Raw genomic sequence first — 18,756 nt, 5'->3', positions numbered from 1 at the left:
GACTGGGTTATAAGAACAACTGGAGAACAATTTAGGCTTCAAAAATAAAGGTAAAAAAAAATTTTTTTTGACCCTTTATTTGAGCATTTTCTGCAGTGAAAGAAAAACAAATAAGAAACCATGAAAAAAATTAGATCTGTCTAGTTGCATCTTTAAAGTTTAAAAACCAATACTCTAGAACCTGATAAACGGGATTTTAAAAATATTGTTTAATAAATAATTATTCAGTTACAGATCAGACTTAAAAATGATTGCACCTTTTACTTCTCCGTTTATTTAATCTTGTCAAATTTCACGCTGCACTGGTAGTTGGCTGTGGACAATAGCACGTAAAGCAGACTGTAAACAAAGCTCAACAATTGAAGAGGCTTTCCAGCTGAAGCGCCGCTTTGAATTTTATTTTGAAAGTCCAGTCTCGTTACTTTTCTTCTACTTCCGGGTCAGCTGGAGAAGGGAGCAGGCTCCGCAAGCTGTCAATGTAAACAGTAGGTGATCCAACTTTTATTGTTTTTTTTATTTTTACGCATTTTCAAAAGATACAGGGGTTAAAGTTAACTCGGTCAATTGAGAAAGTTGAATATTAAGTGTAAACCATGGTTCTAAATTTACTTGCACTCTAAAATATGCATTTTATGATCGGAACAAGCCCACAGCTCAAGCTAATGTTGCTCACTAGCAGCATTAGCCGACAATCATCTACTAATATATGTAAATAGATAGTTAGATAGAACTTTATTAATCCCTTGGGTAGGTTCCTCTGGAAATTCAGTATATAGAAATTCACTTTAGACTCCTGCAATATAGTAAATCACTATGTGGCATAATCTCTTTCCTAACACAACCCAGTCCACATTAATACAAATATGCAGAGAAATTTTAGGCTTCAAACGTTTTCATAACACTTAAGTTAGGGCTGGATCAAGTGACCCTGAACCTTTGCTTAGTTACACTGCAATAGATATAGGTTGGTTGTGAAGGGCTTTCTGCAAATCACTGACCTCACTTCTTTTTCACTGTGTCTATACACACAGACTGAAATGCAAAGTCAATGCATATTACTGCAAATGCAGTGTGCCTTTTTTTTTGTGTTTCTTCCTTCACGTCCAACCGGTCCCAGCAGATGGATGCTTCTCCCTGAGCCTGGTTCTGCCAGAGGATTTTTTCTTGTCAAACCGGAGTTTTACATTCCCACTGTTGCCAAGTACTTGCTCACAGGAGGTTGTCTAATTATTGGGGTTTTCCCTGTATTATTGTAGGGTCTTTACCTTTACCTATAAAACTAGCTTATACAGTTGACTGTAGCAGTGATTTGGTTCTATATAAACAAAATTGAATTGTATTCATTTTTTCAACCACTGAGATCTGATCATTGTGTAGAGTTTGCTGTTTTTTTGAAAGGTGTATTGCTTTGTTGTCTCTTCATAGCAACAAGATGTCTAATAAAGAAGTGAAATCCGCGCTGAAAAGTGCCAGAGAGGCCATTAAAAACAAAGAATTCAAAGAAGCTCTAAAACACTGCAAGGTAAAGTATCTCAATGTTTTTTAAATAACAGTAAGTTGAAAATGTAATATGCTCTTCTCAGACATACTAGGAGTAAAAATGTAAAATTGACCTTCCTCTCTGCATTGTGGGTTTAGACTGTTTTGAAAATTGAGAAAAACAATTACAATGCTTGGGTCTTCATCGGCTTGTCAGCCAGTGAACTGGATCAACCGGATCAGTCACAGGCAGCCTATAAAAAGGCAGTGGAGCTGGAGCCGGAGCAGCTGCTGGCTTGGCAGGTAAGGTACAGAATGTATTAGTTAATGATAACTGTTCTCTCTAGCCATTTAATACTACGCTACTATGATTGGTTAATTTGATAATAATAACCAGTTGAAATTACTTCAGATTTAATCTGCATGCCTCTATGATTTTTTTTCTTTAAAAAATAGATTCATCTTTACTCAGGATGTCATCCCGTATAAAATACCTCTCTCCTCTCTGTCCTCTATTAATAATGCACAGTCTGAATAATTGTTCTTTCTTTAAGGGCTTGGCAAATTTGTATGATAAGACTGATCAGTGGGACTTCAAGGTTGAGCTGCCTAATGTCTACCAGAAACTTGTTGAGTTGTATGCAAGGTAATATATGGAAACATTTTATTACCTGAAGTTTCCTATAAATATATAAAACAGATAAAAATAATGATTAATAAAAAATCAAATTGAAAGTAATTAATACACTGTGACAGAATATTATGCGGTTACTGATTTTTCATCATGTTCTCGATTTGCAGCTCAGACAAAAACAAATGTTATGAGGTGATCAACAAACTGACAGAAATTTATGAGTCTGACAAAGAATATTTAAAGGTATGCAGTTTCAAGACTAATGAAAATAGATTGTCTATGTGTGTGTTTTATGTTTTTAACACATGTGAATATGTTTCTGTATGTGAACAGCTGGCCAGGGTTTGGCTGCAGCTCATACAGCTGAAGGAAGAAGAACCCGTGGATAAAAAGGAGTTAGTGCAGCTATTGCAAAAGATGACCCAGCTCCCCTCAGACTGTCTTAAGGAGGTGGAGCAGGATAGTGAAACTCAGCAGCATGTAAGACCAAAATGTGGACTTTTAACTCATCAACATTATGTTTCCTTTATATGTAAACACTTTACAGTACTTGAGATTCATGTCTTCTAACAAAATCCAATGTAATAGGCTGGCTACAGCTGGCTCGCCATAACTTCTACATATCATAACCACCCACTGATTACGAGAAGCAAAAGTCTTCATGGTGTTTCCTACTGCACACACATCAATGCTGTTCTTGGTTTCTTTGTGCTTATCAGTTAATCACAGCATTTGAGAAAGCTCTGGTTCTCATCGATCCTGTACCAGGAGAGGACCACAAGAAGGTCTCAGCTGACTATGTCAAATGTCTTTCTCTAGTAAGTGCATCTTCTCTTATGTCTAGCTAACTATCACAGAAACTTAAGGATCATTAGAGTCTGGAAATGTGTATCCAAAAAGGCCAGCTCATTATAGGTAGTTATGCTTCTCAAAATGACCTGTTAATCATGAATCTGGTCTTACTGCAGCTACCACAAGAAGAAGCCAGAATGACTGCAGCATGTCAGTCCATGATTTCCCTCTACCCCAACCAAAGTTATCCTCTTGAGGTTCTTTGTCATCATTACCTTAAAACAGGTAAAATAACATTTAAAAGAAAATCCTTGCCTTTTTGTATTCATAATGGATGTTCATAAATGGCAGAGTCATATGTATCTTCTTCTCGTTTCTCCAAAGGAAACTTTAATGAGGAGGCAGTTAGCTCTTTCTCCCGCCTCATGGACCTGGTCCCTGACAGTGGATTGGGTCATTTGTGTCTGGGCACAAAAACATTGCTGGAAGGAAGGTATAAAGATGCCATTGATGACCTTACACAAGGTGAGTTGTCACAGTAACAAACAATGTAAAAACATACCTTAACACTTTATCCTTTAATATGTGCTCTCGATGGTCATTTTTATTCATTATCTGTCTCCTCCACTTTTATTAGGATTGAAGAAAATGAGCTCAACTACAGGATGGTACAGTCTGGCTGAAGCCCAGTTTAAAATTTACAGATACGCTGACAGCGCTACATCATGCTCACAAGGTATATTTAACTGTGTCCACTCAAGACATCACCAATATTTAATTAAAAAGAGGGTGACTAAAAAGGGTCTTAAGTACTGACTTTAAAGATCAATGTCTTTAATCCCTGAAAAAGACACTTCAGTGTGTGTCCTTTTTTATTAGGTTTGAATGTGTGTGACTCTGAAGAGAAGGAGCTGAGGATCAGACTTCTTCGACTAAAACTAGAGGCTTTAGTGAGAAGTGGAGGAGAGAAAGCTGGAGAGCAGGCTTTGGAGACATTTAAACAGGTAATGAGTTGGTAAATGCTCGCTTTAAACAGCATTGTATAGCTATAGTATTTAATTAATAAAATTGTTGTGGAGATTGTTAGAAGCTGTAAGTGTTGATATAACATCAAAGGAAATGCCACATCTGTGTCTGTTTGTTTTTTAGATTCCAGAAGCTGAAAAAGACCCCGTTCTGTTAGCCCTTAAAGGACGTGCATACCTTAACAAGGGACAGACTGGCCAAGCACTTAAGGTTGAATTAAATGAATACTTACTGATTCTGTCAATGAAAACAACATATTTCTGTTATTTTAACTAAGTTATGATTGCAGGACGCAAGGAGTATGTGTCTGGTGAACTGATGAACTGGCCAGCAGTAAACTAGTCTGTTCTTTATAGGTGTCATCAGAACTGGTGGCTTCCAACCCAAACCTAGCCCAAGGATTGGCTCTGAGAGGACTGGTGCACATGGTTAAAGGTGAAAAGCAGCTGGCAGAGCAGAGGTAAAAAAAAAAAAAAAAGACGAATAAATCTTTTTATTCGTATTTTCTATGGCAGTCTACTGTCTTAAACTTACGTAAAAGAGCCCATTTGCATGGCATAAAATAATTTGGTTCATCCCACCAAACTGTTTTTTGTATTTTTTTTAATGTAGTTTCCTAAAGGCTGCAAGTCAGAGCCCAGACTGTGGAGAGTATTTTTTTTTGCTTGGACAGCTCTACTGGGACATGGGAGAAGAGACCCGTAAAGACCGGAGCAAAGCTCACACACATTTGCTGAAGGTTTGTGAAATTATTATTGAAAGTTTTGTGTATGTGGTAGGAAAGGTGAATTCAGGTGCTAATGGGTCGGTCTTTGAAAATAAGAGATGAATGACATTTTAGTTTGAAAGGCCTGTTTTGCCCTTTTCAGGCTGCAAAGCTAGATCCACACCTTGGCTGTGTATTTCGCTACCTGGGGCATTATTATCGGGACATTGCAAAGGATTATGGCCGTGCACAAGGCTGCTACAAAAAGGCCTTTCAGCTGGACAGTGAAGATGTGGAGTCTGGCGCTGCCTCGGTGGATCTCAGTATGGGGCAGGGAGACATGGTGAGTTGTCTTGGGGGTGAAAAAGTCACCAAATTCTGAGAATCGGGCGTCTTGTTTGGCTCCTTGCTATTGCCTTTAGTCTCCTTACAAGTTTTTTCCCCGTTTTGTGCCTTCTTTCTCTCTTTGCTGATTGACACAGGACGCTGCCTTAGCCATTCTTCAGTCTGTGTTAGAGAAAGCCACTCCAGGCTCGGCTAAATGGGCCTGGATGAGACGAGGCCTATACTACCTGAAAGTTGGAGAAAATCAACAGGCCATAGCGGAGTAAGATTTACACATCTGAGACAACTAAATTTATTACCACGGTCTAAGTGTATAAGTGCTGTTGAATATTTTATTTCTAATTTTAGCCTGCAGGCCGCTTTAAGAGCAGACCCAGAGGACTGGGTGTGTTGGGAGTGTTTAGGTGAAGCATATCTAAACCGCCGGAGCTTCACAGCAGCTCTGAAAGCTTTTGGTAAAGCCCATCAGCTTCAGCCCTGCTCCATCTACAGTGTCTACCAGGCTGCTGCAATCAAACAGACTCTGGGCAAGTTCAAAGAGGCTGTCGCAGAGTACTTGCTGATCACAGCAAAGCAGGACTATGTCCCTGCTCTTAAAGGTAAGTGAATGTTTCATTGTACCCTTTAGATGCACTTTATTTGATTTAATGTAATCTATTAGGTATTTTATTGCACATCTTCAGGGAGTGATATGTCTAAATCTGGGCATTTAATTTTACTTAACATGGTCTTTTATTCAGGTCTTGGGGAGTGTCAGCTGTCTCTGGCAAAAAGTTTAATGCAGGACTGCAGAGATGGAGGAGCCATTGACCTCATTCAGCAAGCAATACAGAACCTCTTCAGGTAATGACAACACACTCATTCAACCCGCGAACCCTAAACGCTCTATATATGACATCTGTAATATTGTTATAACAGCAAACAGGTACTTGCTAGTGAAGCTATGGTGCAGTAATGGTCCTTTTAGCGGTGAATATACTGACATTTGATTGACGAATCTATTTATTATACCACTTGACATTATTTGGCAAAAGTTGAACTTTATTCCAACACTTATCTTGTTGCTGGTCAAGAGCTCCTGCGTTTACTGTAGGGCTGTTCCTCGATACTTCATCTGGTGGTTCTGAACATTATGCATAGCACACGTAGTCTTTTTCTAAGATTCTTTACTTTGTGATCTCCAGAGCTGTACAGCTGCGACCAGACCTTTCCTGCTTGTGGAAGCTGCTGGGCGATGCTTGCACTGCAGTTAGCACCGTCTCCCCAAACAGAGCCAAGGTTATAGTGCCAGCCCTACTTGCTGGTTTAGATGCCAACACTGAGAGCCAAATGCTCAACCAGGCCCAGACACTAAAAGTCGGTGAGAGGTATGGCCATTATCATATCATTATAAGGCTGATAATGCATAAGAATAGTTAGTACTATATATTTGTGCTTTTTTTTACATTGCTTATCCTACCTGCCCCTTTTAGCCAAGCAGAAATTGAAACTGATATGTTTTGCCACAGGTGCTATGCTCATGCTTTGAAACTGATGCCTGAAGTTGCCAGTCGGTGGTATGACTTAGGGCTCAACTATTATCATCAGGCCAGCCTTACACAGAATGACCAGAACTCCCCAGCTATGGACATAGAGAAGGCCCAGCAGGTTATTTGCCGAACCCTGTACAACATCTTTGCATTGTTTGTTCCAGAAAGAGGTCTCTATCTCATGGTCTTTTTGTCTATGCAGTGCTTAAAAAAAGCCATCATGATGGACAGCAGCAACCACAGCTACTGGAATGCCCTGGGAGTTGTTTCCATGAACAAAGGTAACGACATTCTCAGGTAACGGTTGTGTTTTTAGAGTAAAAGCCTGTATAGCTTGTTTTATTTCCCTTACTTTTGCACTTAGGAATGAAGCAACATCGTCTCCCTGAAGTCTGTTGAAAGCTCTGCCTGTTATTATTTCTACATAAAAAGAGTCAAAATGTTGTGGCATTTGAAAAATATCTTTATTTCTCTGACAAGAGTACTAAGGTCTCTCAACTTAATGGACTTAAGTTTGATAAATATGTTGTTAAGTTACAAAAATAGAAAAGCAAATCTTATGAATACATTTCATTTCATTTAAGTCACCTCAAGATTTTTAGTCTACAAGAAGGTGCAATCATTTTTACAAAACCTTTTACGATTATAAATAATTATATACTTCTAAGCAATCTTTACAAAAAAGAACAAAATATTTTCTCCTTCTTTTCTCACATCAGATCTTGAGAACTATGCTCTGGCTCAGCATTGCTTCATCAAGTCCATCCAAGTTGAGCCTAATGTACGTACGGCACATTTGCTGTAGAGATTAATAAAGTATTACGGTAGTAAATATTCTGCTGTTTTTACGTGACTCTTAAATGTCATTGCAGAATGTTGTGGCCTGGACAAACCTTGGTAGCCTGTATCTGAAGAAGGAAAATATAGAGGTATGTGATTACTTGGTTTATGCTACATATTTCTTCTGTTTTTAACATAGGTGGATGACATTTTCATTGTTCAAATGTGGATTTATTGTTTTAGCTTGCACACGAGGCCTTCAAGATTGCTCAGTCTTTGGAGCCACTTTATGTCAACTGCTGGATCGGACAGGTACCACTCTCAGCATTTATTGATAACTTGAAAGCCCCCAAGCCAAGAAAATATCACATTACAGGCAACGGTTCACTGTTGATGAATGTATACTATTTCTAATAAATGCATATACATTCAAAGCCACAACTAGCAGAGAGAGGTAAAATTATTCCTTGGGCTGTATTTTTGGAGTAGTAAGGAATGTGAAAGACATCATTGCTCGGTGAGGGAGCTCCATAAAGTTTGATTACACTGAAAGTACTGGCATAACACTGTGACTTTTTTGGCCTCTTTGTCTTTATCTGTCTAAATTATAGTTTCATCCTTTGTCCTCCTACCAGGCGCTGATAGCAGAACGCGTGGGAAGCTATGACACCATGGATCTTTTCAGGCACACCACTGAACTCAGCACACATGTGCGTGACCTGCTATTGTAATACCCACTTATTAGCAAGATAATAACAGTGTTTGCTTCACCTTTCTTAGTCGCTGTGCTTAGTTTTAAGCTCCAAGCCTTTTAGTTGTAAGGATATAGTAATGATGGCATGGTACAACACAAAGTGATGTTTTGCTTTGCTCTGTCAGACTTGATATTCCCTTCATTTCTGTCTTTCCTTATCAATCCTGACATGTTTCTCCGTCAGATGGAAGGCGTGAAAGGATATGCCTTCTGGGTTTGCTCCACGCTGCTGGATAAGAGCAACAGAGACTCAGAACTGTACCGTTACAACATCGTGCAGATGAATGCCATCTCTGCTGCTCAGGTGGCGCTCAGCAAGTACACAGGTACATGTCTTGCGTACTGATTTGCACACAGGATCCACAGGTGTTGTGGTTTTCACTTAGCTTTGCATGTGTTACTGGCAGACTTTTTGGTTATTTGTATATTTTTTTGCATCTCTTTCAGAAAGGATTCAATCAGATCCTGATGCCTTCATTATGCTGGGCTATCTGAATGAGCATCTGCAGCTGAAGAGACAGGCTTTACAGGCTTACCAGAGGTATGTATTTGAAATACACTGACTGTCTCTGCTTTCTAATTGATGAAGCAGTATAACCGAGAAGGAACATAATGTTATATATATTGGGTTTTCAATTGACCTTTTGCAATCCAATATGCTTCCTCAGAGCGGTTGAACTACTTCAGTCCACATCCTCTTCAGAAGAGTTGGCATTTTCTCTGGGCAGCTATGGCCGTGCATTGTGGTAACCAGCTGTCTCATTATGATATACTTAAACTATTTTTTCAAATTGCTTATCTTTTATCCTAAATGTCACTTTTTTATGTTCCGCTCTGGCTTTTCCAGCACTTCAGGTCAGTGGGAGGAGGCTGTGCATGTTTATAATTCCACTCCACTGCAAGAGCTCAGTGACCTGGTTGGGTTGGCTCTGGCCTACTGCAAGGCAGGACTCATCTCAGACAGCATCAGCGGTAAGGACTGGAAAACACCAAAGTGAAGAGATTTCATATGTGTTTACATGTCAAAGGGGCTGTGAATAAACTGCTGCATGTGTGTATATATTATAGCCTATGAACGCGCCTTGGCTGTGGCTTCTAGTGAGAAGGAAAAGGCTTATACACTGACAGCTCTGGCCCTGCTGCAGCACCAGCAGGGTAACCTAGACTCAGCCAAGACTCTGCTGTTTAAATGGTGAGTCGTAGTGAGTGTTTTATGGATTGTACTAGTTTTATGTCCTATTTATCTGTCATTTTAATCAATAATGTTCATTCCATCGTTCATTTTCAATATTTGCTAGTATTAAAAAAAAAAAAAGATCAGAAAGCTTTATTGGTTTTTGTTTTATGTTTTAATGTTGATTGTAAAAAGAGCGTTTTGCTTGCCAGTATTGCTGAACCTGAAGGACAAAACATTTGAATCTCCTTTAATCACTTATATTGTGCTCTATGCTTTGGTTGGAAGAGCTTATTTTATTGTGCACATACTGTCATTTTTCAGGTTTAGACTTGCCACAAATGGTTCCTATTTTTTATTTTTATCTGCATGCCACTGGGAGTCTGTGCCCAGTATCTACACATAAGCTCTGGCTGTGTAAACCATAAAAATAAATCAAAAATAGATGCGTGTGATAGGTTTCTACTTTAAAAATATGCTGTTATTCAGGAAAACTGTCAAGAAAACAATTTAATTATGTCATGGGAAACATTTTGAAACCATCTAATGATAGATAGATATAAATAATATTTGTACTAGTCTTGAATTTTAGCTGAAACTATTTGTTTTTACTTTTTGTTCCCATAGTTCAATGTTAAAGGAGCCAATTTCAGAGTCCCTGGTTTGTTTATGTGCGCTCGGACTGGCCAACAGTGATGCTACACTTGCTGCTGCTGCGCTTACTGAGCTCCTAAAGCAAGGTTCAGCCTCTGGGAGTGCTATCGAGCAGCGATGTCTACTCACCTGCACCTTGTTGGCTGTGCAGGGGAATTTTAGTGCAGTGCCAAGGGAGGTTTCAAGAGCTGTGCACAGGTATTTCCCTTTAATGAAATTTGCATTAATGATAAGCTTGCCTTTACTTCAAAAAACAAATAATTTTGCTGGTATGTACTCTTTTACACTATATGCATTTTATTCTACTCTCTAGTGATCAAACAAAACAATCAACCACAACTGCAACAACCCTAGACACTGCAGCAACAGATCATAAATTTAACAACTTTCCATGTTTTCTTGATTTATTTATAGCAATCCTGGAAATGCTTCTTTGTGGGCGCTTCTGTCCAGAGTGGTTCCACAGTACTACCCTAGAAAGGCAAATGTAAGCCTGTGTACTAAGCCTGACAAATCAAATATGCTCAAACACATTTGGTTCATTGGGGTTCATGTTTTTCACTTGTTTATTTCACAGGGTGCTGCAGTAGCTGGCCATGTTGCCTGTCTCTCCAGTATGACCCAAGGAAAGGTAAAAATGTGACTTTTATCTTATGTCTTGTGTTCTCCGGTAAACCTTTAAAAAAATCTAACTGGCCCATTTAATTTAGCAGTAATTTCTTTTTCTCAGTTTTTGTACATTGTAGACATATTTTAAAACTTTTAAAAACCGAAACATCCAAAAGGTATATTTTACCCATATATTCACATTGTTTGCATGTTAAACGGTTGACGTAACTTGTGTGACTGCAGAGGGCGTTGTTGTACAGTGGAGTGAACCAGCTGGCCAGTGGCAGACACTCTGGAGAGGACAGTCAGAAGAATGCATTGAAGACTATGCAGAGAGCTGTGCTGCTCTGTCCTGGTAAACACACACATTATTTTCTTACACACGATAAACATGATATTCTTTTTATTGTCTTTTAAAGCTGGAAATATAAATAACAAATACAATTAAATTTTTTTTTAATTCTCTAATTTAGAACAATTAAATTCAATTAGATTGAGGAAATACATTTCCTTTTCTTGCCAGGAAGGTTTGTTAATGTTTATTTATATCAGTGGAGTGTAACCTTACCTATATAGAAAAAATGGCTGTTTTGCATGTGACATTTATTGAAGAACACGGGTGTGTGAGATACTTGCTTATACGTATTTGAGTCGTCATTCTGCTCTCTACTTTAGATGATCCAGCAACGTGGGCCGGATTAATGGCTGCTTGTTACACCGAAAACACTTCCTGTTATCTTTCTGGTTCTGCTCCTCGCAGACAAGCGCTGCAGCAGACCCTTATGTCTGTGGTTTCTGAGAAAGGTATGCTCACTGGTGCTCTTTTACTGTCACCCCATTTGTGTACTTGTCTCTGCGTATTTGACTGTGTAGCTAACATCTTTTTGTGGTTTTGTGTCTCAGTGCGTAGTGTGGATGAAATAGAGCGGCCTCTAGCTCAGGCTCTGGAAGGATGGGTACTACAACAGGCAGTGACTGGTCTCATGCTGGAGGGACAGCTAGAGCAAGCAGAGGTCCTTTGCACACAGGTAGGATATTGGGGACTCACACACACTGTGTGCACACCTCTAACTTTGTCTCCAAAACACTGAGGTACACTGAGCTGAGCTGTCCCTCAGATAGCCATTTCTAATCTTGTCCATTCTGGCAATATATTTAACTCTGCCACCTTTGACACAGTTTTACCTTTATCACAGGTCTTGAATGTGTCCCCTGAGCATGCAGCAGTGATGTTATCACTGAGGCAGGTGCAGTGTCAGCGCCTCCTTATGACTGATGGTGGTACTGTCCTCCCAGAGCCTGTGTTGGAGCAGCTCAGCAGTGCTGTGATGATGAACCCTACCAACCTTGGGGCATGGCATGTAAGCGTTTACATTTACCCGCTTATCCATTTAAAGTACTCCAGCAAGGCTAGAGTGACTAAGTGATGATCTCTTCTTTGATTTCAATTACCAGTATTTTAATTGTAAGTTTGAAAACCGCTAAAAATGGAAACATAGATATTTCAAAAGATAAGACAGCATATTGGAAAAAAAGGTTTTGCTCTCATGCTAAAATTATGTTATTTTTCTCCTCTACTGCCATTTTCTCTTGCTTTCACTGAGACTCTGAACATTCTTTACCTCACTTGAAAACCTCAAATTGCTGAACTTAACATCAAGTAGTTGCTACCAGTAACAGGGTAGCAGCAAAAGCCTTGAACATATTGGCAGTTGGTGCTACCGTGTGACAGTATATATGTGGAGAATGAAAAATATAGCATTTGAGCTTCATTATTAATATTCTAATGAAAATGTCAATATTATGTAGTTATAAGTATTCTTCTAGCCATGTTATCTTTTGATTAGATGAAGATAATGGCATCTTAAAACAGTAATTATGCTTATCCTCTCATATTTTCTCCCCCACCTGTCACTCAGTGAATTCTTGTCTCTGATCCAAATCATCTTCATTCATTTTGTGACTCCTCTGTTCTTCTGCTTCCTTCTGCTCAGTGGCTGGCTAAGGTGTATCGCAGCCAGGGCCTACTGGTTCAGGCGGTCATGGCTTACAGACAGAGTCTCCAGCTGGCCTCGCAGCTTGGCATGCACAGCTGTCAGGTAGCCAGCCTCCTCCGACTAGCCCTGCTAGCTCTCGGGCCTTGTATGGTAAGTATATGTTTGGGATTCAAATCAGGATCTACAATTTTAAGGTGTGAAATTACAGCTATTAAAGCAGGATTGTACTGTAGCAATACAAACAACAAATGTTATATTGCATTATTTAGGGAATAATGTATTTATTTGTTCCAGAGGTAGCATTTTAGCAATAAGGACTCAGTTGTGTTTCATAAAAATTACAAAATTCAATGAATACACACAAAAAGCCAGAGTCGGCTCTTTTTTTACACCCCTGTCAAGTAAGGACAGATTCAGAGTAGAGGAGATAAAAGATTGATGAATCATAGGATGAGCAGCCAAGGCTAAGTGGCTGACAAGACGCTATTGCTAAATAGAGCTTTTTGCTTGTATCCAAAGTTAGTGCATGTGTTACACATGTTGTTTGGAATTAATGTAGCTTGACGTATTACACCTTTACTAGATGTATTTATTTTGTGCAGATTTCTCTTTCCTAGTTTTCTCTGAACCATGTGTGATCTGACTTCTAAGGTGGGTGTCCCAGGAAATGACTGGAAGGACTTGGTGCTGGAAGCTACTACTGAGGTCTTGAAGCTGGACTCATCCCCTGTGGCCCTTCTTTTCCAGGCTCTGCTCCAGTTTGTGACAAAAATGGCTGCTAGGTCGGTGCAGCTCCTTATGCTAAGTTTATTTACGTACATAGAGGTGCAGGTTGCAGTGCTGTTGGTCAGCCCACATAGCCATGCAAATGATTTTATCCCTGTAGATGTTTAATTTAACGGCTTAAGTGATTAAATGAAACATAAGATTCTTAAAACTTCAAATCCATGCTTCCATCTGTCTTTTCAATATATTGGTACTTTTGGAACTGCAAAGCAACATTTTATGTCCTGGTAGTATTATAGCATTCTGTCACCCTCAGAGGACTGCCAGTACGGTTAATTAGAGTACATTCATGAGAATGCTGAGCTGAGCAGATATGCCAACCATGACCTGGCTAAATTCCTTGAGAAATGCTGCAGAAACTTCTGTGCCAAGCATAATCACAGTATCAGGAGCTCTTTTCATTTCATTTCATATTAGTCAATACTGATGGAAGAGAGATAACAGTTACAGTATCAGGCCAGACTGAGGTGGAGCAGGTGGAGACAAGTATCTGGGTGATTTGTGACAGGATAGCAGATAGTAGTTAGACCTGCTATGACGTACGGACAAGGGCCCCAACAAAAAGACAGGAGTCCAAGCTGCAGTTGGACATCAGAGGAATAGCTCATGTCGAGTGTTTTGGAGACAAAGTTGGAGAGGCAAGGCTGAGATACTTTGGACATGGGCTGAGTAGAGATTGTGGATACATTATTGTGGATAATGAACTGCCATGTAGGAGGAAAAGGGGAAGACAATAGAGAAAGTTTATGAATGTAGTGAAGAAGGACATGCAGAGGGTTGGTGTAACAAAGGAGGATGCTGGGGATATGGTAAGATAGAGGCAGATGATCCTCTTTGGTGACCCGTAAAGGAAGCATCCAAAAAAGGAAGAGAAACATTTACATGGGAACAGGCTGCCTAAATGGTAAATGGCCTGCATTTGTATAGCGCTTTTCTAGTCCATAGGACCCCAAAGCGCTTTACACTACATTCAGTCATTCACCCATTCACACACACATTCACACACTGGCAATGGCAAGCTACATTGTAGCCACAGCTGCCCTGGGGCGCACTGACAGAGGCGAGGCTGCCGGACACAGGCGCCACCAGGCCCTCTGCCTAATGGATAGCAATCATGTTATACGTTTGTTCATGTCTGCTGTGTCTTCTATAGGGAAACAAGACGCTTGCTGGAGAGGCTGGTTTACATTCAAGATATACCAGCGACAGTGGTGCAGGTGGCCAGTTGGTATCTCCTGAGACACCTGCATGCCAAAAACGACGAGGAACTCATGAAGGTGAACATGCAGCTACCTCATTCCTGCAGACACCACTTAGGAACATTTGTTTGGGAGAAACGTTTGTGGAAATGGTGACAGCATACACATAGTTAAACTAAAAGTGATTATTCTTGGTCCTTGCCTTTGTAATCGTTTACCACCACTTCTTTTTGCAGGTCCTATTGCAACATGCCAAAATGAACGGAGATCAAAGATTACTGGAGTTTCATTCAGTCCTCAACTCTTCATCCTGAACTTTGCATCCATCTCCTTATGCTTTATGAAATCACATTGCTTAGCAGGTTTATCACCAGACAAAAACCACCACTATCAGTGGGTCTTTAAATAATGGCTTTAATGGCTTTACATGATCTAATCACCTCAGTAAGTTGAAATTATGATTGTCACATATTTCAAAATGTGCTTAAAATGCAGGTACCGCATCCACATTCAAGGCTAAATAAAGACATTTTCTCAATATCTAACGATTGTCTCATCTTGATTACATGTAAACTATAAAAGACAGCAGTGTAAATTAGAATGAGCAGTGACTTTTAAAATTCACATAAAACTTTGTAAACAATATTCAAACATCCCTAAAGTTGAAGAAACAGAAGAAACTTTGAGTCATATGCATTTTTGAGCTTTTTTCTGACACTCTGCCGGATCATATATGTGAATCCATCCGTGTCACTCACTCTCAAACGCTAACTGGACATACATGTTTGCTCATAAGAATACAGATGTTTTGCCCACAGCCCCAGCATGGTGTCGTGATGTGTGGCGACTGCTGCTGCCTGCGTTTGCATAGTGAACACACGTCCAAAGCAGTAGCACCATGCACTACTCCACCCGGGACTGTGCTGGAATGGCTGATGTTCTTAGTCACCAGCTGCTGAAGTTCTGTCTGCACATTGTGTGGAGCCTTTGTAATGCCCACGACTGTCACTCTTTTGGGGTCGAACACACAGTCCTCTTCCAGGCCGCTGGGCACAGCTTTCATCCCACAGTTAGGGGGTACCCAAGCAGTGTCATATCCCTGCGTGCTCCAAGTGTACTGCATAGGATGGTTGTCCTTGTCAATGCGTTTGACACGGCCAACACGCACGTGTAACTTGAGGACCACACGGTCTGCAGGGCTGTTGTTCAATGGATAACGTTCTGCCTTTTTCTTATCACGGCTGACGTACACACCCTTTCCTAGCATGCCCCCCTGCGACTGCTGAAAGCCACTGGCAAGGATGAGACGTGCATTGGCAATGCTGGTACCATGGTACATGGTGTAGACACCCTTATCTTTCGGTGCCTGGGAGGCTGTCAGCTCCACACTGGGAGACTCATCATCATAGGTAACCTCCCATCCAAAGAACTGTAGCGACATCCTGCTTCACAAATGGCTGCTGTTTAAGCCCTGCAAAGACCAGAAACCATGTAAGGCATGAACATTAATGCCAGTAACTTATAACAAATTCAGGAGAGGTTCGGGGCATACAGTTTATTGCACATAGCTCAGGACTTTGACCTCAGTGAATCAGATTGGGTCAAATGTTAATTGTGACAACGGCAACTGCATTGTTAGCTGTACAGATTTCAATATATAAGTCTACGTGACAAGAGAAGTACCTCGTTTATGTCAAAAAGTAGTCTATATTGAGAAAAAATAGCTGAAAACCCCCAAACCTTGACTGTAAGACAGCTGCTTAAAGTCAAATCTACAGTTAAAGTTACATAATGTATCCTAATATTGTAAACCATACTGTATAATATAGCGAATTTGGTAGTACTGAGTATTTAGATGCCCAGAAAAGAACTAACATTATATGCAGAAATCAAACAATATTTGGCTAAATTAGCGTTGGCCGGTTTTTATCCAACACAGTAGGACTCTAAGGTTTGTCATAAAAACTGAGTACCGATTACTCGCGATAAATACAACGAAATATCTGTACCTTGTGTCGTTTAGGCTGATTGAAGTTCACGAAGTTAAAAGTTAAAGCCTTTTGTGAAGAGCCGTCTGTTCTCTTTCACTTCCACTTTCTGTTCAGGTTTATAATGAGAATCTCCTCCCTTTAACTTTCAGTTTCCTATCAGATGTTCTGCCATGTAGGGTCTCAAAGTCACGCCCTACACTGGCCGGTTAGCTCAGTTGGTTAGAGCGTGGTGCTAATAACGCCAAGGTCGCGGGTTCGATCCCCGTACGGGCCACGAACTTTTTCACGTGTATTGTACTCGTAATTGTTCAAAGTGCTTTTAACAATGATGTTTTTTTTAAGCTATGTTATCAGTTAAACAGTTAGGCTCGAGTACAAATTACTTTTGCATACTGAGTCTTTGTAGAGCCACTTTTTTGTTGCCAAGTTTGGGGGAAAAAACAACAATATTGATACCAACACTGGTATTGGTTTTGGACTGATACTAGTGTGATTGGATCGATAGGATAAGATACCGTTATAGGTTTAGTATCGGCCCCAGTGCTTACTTGGTATCCAAATATTGCAGCACTACTCCCGGAGCAGCATAAACTGGATCTAGCTAGAATACAAAGTGAAGTGGGTGGCGTTATTACGTAAATGAGCAAAAAGACAGGTACATCATTATCACTACATTAAGAAACATATGCCACAGAGCCCAGGAGTCTGACAGCTTCATTAAACAGTATCTGCAAAACACCAGCCTGAATTAATGTCAGCACTAAAAATGTGACCGTATTAAGGAGAGGGAATGAAACAGTACAGCATACTACTGCAATATTATATCAATACAGGGACACCAAGAGGGCCCATCTCATGCACCACCATCCTGATATAATTTTAACCAAGTACAGTTTCATTAAATCAGCTCACCTGAAAAACCACCCAACAGTGCACACACTTAGCTCAACAAAGTATCTGATAATTCAGAGCAAACTAATAGCACAGTCACAATGCTGTTATTGTGTTGCACACACGATTACTTTTTATCTCAAGGCAATTTCACAGGCCGCCAAATAGTAGGCAACCGTTCTGCAAACAGTCACAGTCTGACTTGGGCTGGCTGCAATCACAGATTGTCAAAGGTTTGCCAATAATTGCTGTCTAATTTATAAATGCAGCCACATTTCCAAACGTGTTACTGGTTATATTCTTGTAGAGCAGGAAGCTTGCCGAGTGCAAATGTAATAGTTAAATGTGAATTTCTGTCTTTAGACGGCAACACTTTATTATCAGAAACAGATTGCATGTTATTTCCAACTAGACCACATTTAATTTCAGACTGATGAAATTGATTCTGTCTTATGAAAAAAGAAAAATATCTGGGACCATCTTTAATCAGTGTGAAGGAAGCGTGATGGTTTGGTGGTGCTTATGTGATTGTAAAAACAAGGAAATGTAACGCTCCATTTTGAAAAGCCACTCAATTTGCTATGGATGCTGCTTGACTCTGGAGTAAACTTCCTCCCAAAACAGCACAATGATCTGGAGCCCAGCTCAAAACTACACAATCCCGCAATTCTATCCATAATCAATTGTCCGTCACAGCAACCTTAGTCACGTGACATTTTTTGAGTTTCCCCTCAAATGTCTCAGTGATAATGCACGTTGCTTAGATACAATTCTGAAATGAAACAATTTGGTCTCTTTATAAAGCACTGTATCTATGCTACTGTACTATATTTTATGTCAACTATATGAGTTACATGGATGTTGGCTTGACTATTCTGGGAGAACCAGTATTTTATGTCACTTTGCTGACCAAATACATTATGGCTTTGGAACATTCACCACTAAAAGCACCATATTTTTTGTGTTTGCATCATGTACATTGCTAAAGTAGTTTATGTTTAATCACACTAGCTTACAGAAAATTTGAGGTTCGGTTAACAGAGGATTAATGAGCAGAGAGGCTTGTATGGACATATGATTAGCAAATCTGAGAAAAACACCCAGGTCACCTTTTTATATTGTGTTGATTTCACTTGTAGTATCCTATAGTACAGCAGTTTCTCCTTTCCTTCCTTCTTACTTTGTATGACTCTCATTGCTCTGTACCATTTGTTAGGAAGGTTGCCGGTTCGAGCCCCGGCTTGGACAGTCTCGGTCGTTGTGTCCTTGGGCAAGACACTTCACCCGTTGCCTACTGGTGGTGGTCAGAGGGCCCGGTGGCGCCAGTGTCCGGCAGCCTCGCCTCTGTCAGTGCGCCCCAGGGTGGCTGTGGCTACATTGTAGCTTACCATCACCAGTGTGTGAATGTGT

The 18,756-nt window shown here is 40.1% G+C and overlaps 2 protein-coding genes and 1 non-coding gene across 5 annotated transcripts; 2 read left to right on the top strand and 1 right to left on the bottom strand.

The window, feature by feature from the left end:
- Nucleotides 1-387: 387 nt before the first annotated feature.
- skic3 (SKI3 subunit of superkiller complex) lies at nt 388-14,995 on the top strand. Of its 2 annotated transcripts, none has more exons than XM_026187635.1 (41): nt 388-489; nt 1,426-1,522; nt 1,639-1,782; nt 2,034-2,125; nt 2,281-2,356; nt 2,447-2,593; nt 2,833-2,931; nt 3,082-3,190; nt 3,290-3,430; nt 3,543-3,641; nt 3,785-3,909; nt 4,055-4,141; nt 4,288-4,391; nt 4,544-4,670; nt 4,801-4,980; nt 5,120-5,244; nt 5,331-5,581; nt 5,723-5,825; nt 6,167-6,349; nt 6,491-6,629; nt 6,714-6,792; nt 7,231-7,292; nt 7,384-7,440; nt 7,535-7,603; nt 7,927-8,001; nt 8,230-8,371; nt 8,493-8,586; nt 8,714-8,791; nt 8,893-9,017; nt 9,114-9,237; nt 9,847-10,071; nt 10,288-10,360; nt 10,451-10,504; nt 10,726-10,837; nt 11,158-11,286; nt 11,386-11,510; nt 11,679-11,843; nt 12,477-12,629; nt 13,131-13,261; nt 14,419-14,542; nt 14,701-14,995. In XM_026187635.1, exons 2-41 carry the CDS (start codon nt 1,433-1,435, stop codon nt 14,776-14,778), a joined length of 4,695 nt encoding a protein of 1,564 aa, XP_026043420.1. In that variant the 5' UTR covers nt 388-489; nt 1,426-1,432; the 3' UTR covers nt 14,779-14,995. The 2 variants fall into 2 exon arrangements, with proteins under 2 accessions (XP_026043420.1, XP_026043419.1); XM_026187634.1 differs by having other exon boundaries at nt 389-485.
- Nucleotides 14,996-15,117: 122 nt separating this feature from the next.
- LOC113033646 (uncharacterized) lies at nt 15,118-17,414 on the bottom strand. 2 transcript variants are annotated; one of them, XM_026187650.1, is made up of 2 exons: nt 17,368-17,414; nt 15,118-15,935 (listed from the first exon to the last, which is right to left on the bottom strand). In XM_026187650.1, exon 2 carries the CDS (start codon nt 15,903-15,905, stop codon nt 15,225-15,227), a length of 681 nt encoding a protein of 226 aa, XP_026043435.1. In that variant the 5' UTR covers nt 15,906-15,935; nt 17,368-17,414; the 3' UTR covers nt 15,118-15,224. The 2 variants fall into 2 exon arrangements, with proteins under 2 accessions (XP_026043435.1, XP_026043434.1); XM_026187649.1 differs by lacking the exon at nt 17,368-17,414 and adding an exon at nt 16,474-16,732.
- On the top strand, nt 16,656-16,729 carry trnai-aau (transfer RNA isoleucine (anticodon AAU)). The gene has a single exon. It is a non-coding gene; the product is annotated as a tRNA-Ile (tRNA).
- Nucleotides 17,415-18,756: the final 1,342 nt, after the last annotated feature.

Source organism: Astatotilapia calliptera, chromosome 12 (genome assembly GCF_900246225.1).
Source record: "Astatotilapia calliptera chromosome 12, fAstCal1.2, whole genome shotgun sequence".
NCBI lineage: Eukaryota > Metazoa > Chordata > Actinopteri > Cichliformes > Cichlidae > Astatotilapia > Astatotilapia calliptera.
Note: the sequence above shows the minus strand (reverse complement) of the source record. Positions and strands in the feature narration are given on the sequence as shown.

Coding starts and splice junctions, on each gene's coding strand:
- LOC113033646 (XM_026187650.1), bottom strand. CDS start 15,905: ATGTCGCTACAGTTCTTTGGATGGGAGGTTACCTATGATGATGAGTCT.
- skic3 (XM_026187635.1), top strand. CDS start 1,433: ATGTCTAATAAAGAAGTGAAATCCGCGCTGAAAAGTGCCAGAGAGGCC. Junction 1,523..1,638: donor AAGCTCTAAAACACTGCAAG/GTAAAGTATCTC, acceptor TTGTGGGTTTAG/ACTGTTTTGAAAATTGAGAA. Junction 2,357..2,446: donor CTGACAAAGAATATTTAAAG/GTATGCAGTTTC, acceptor GTATGTGAACAG/CTGGCCAGGGTTTGGCTGCA.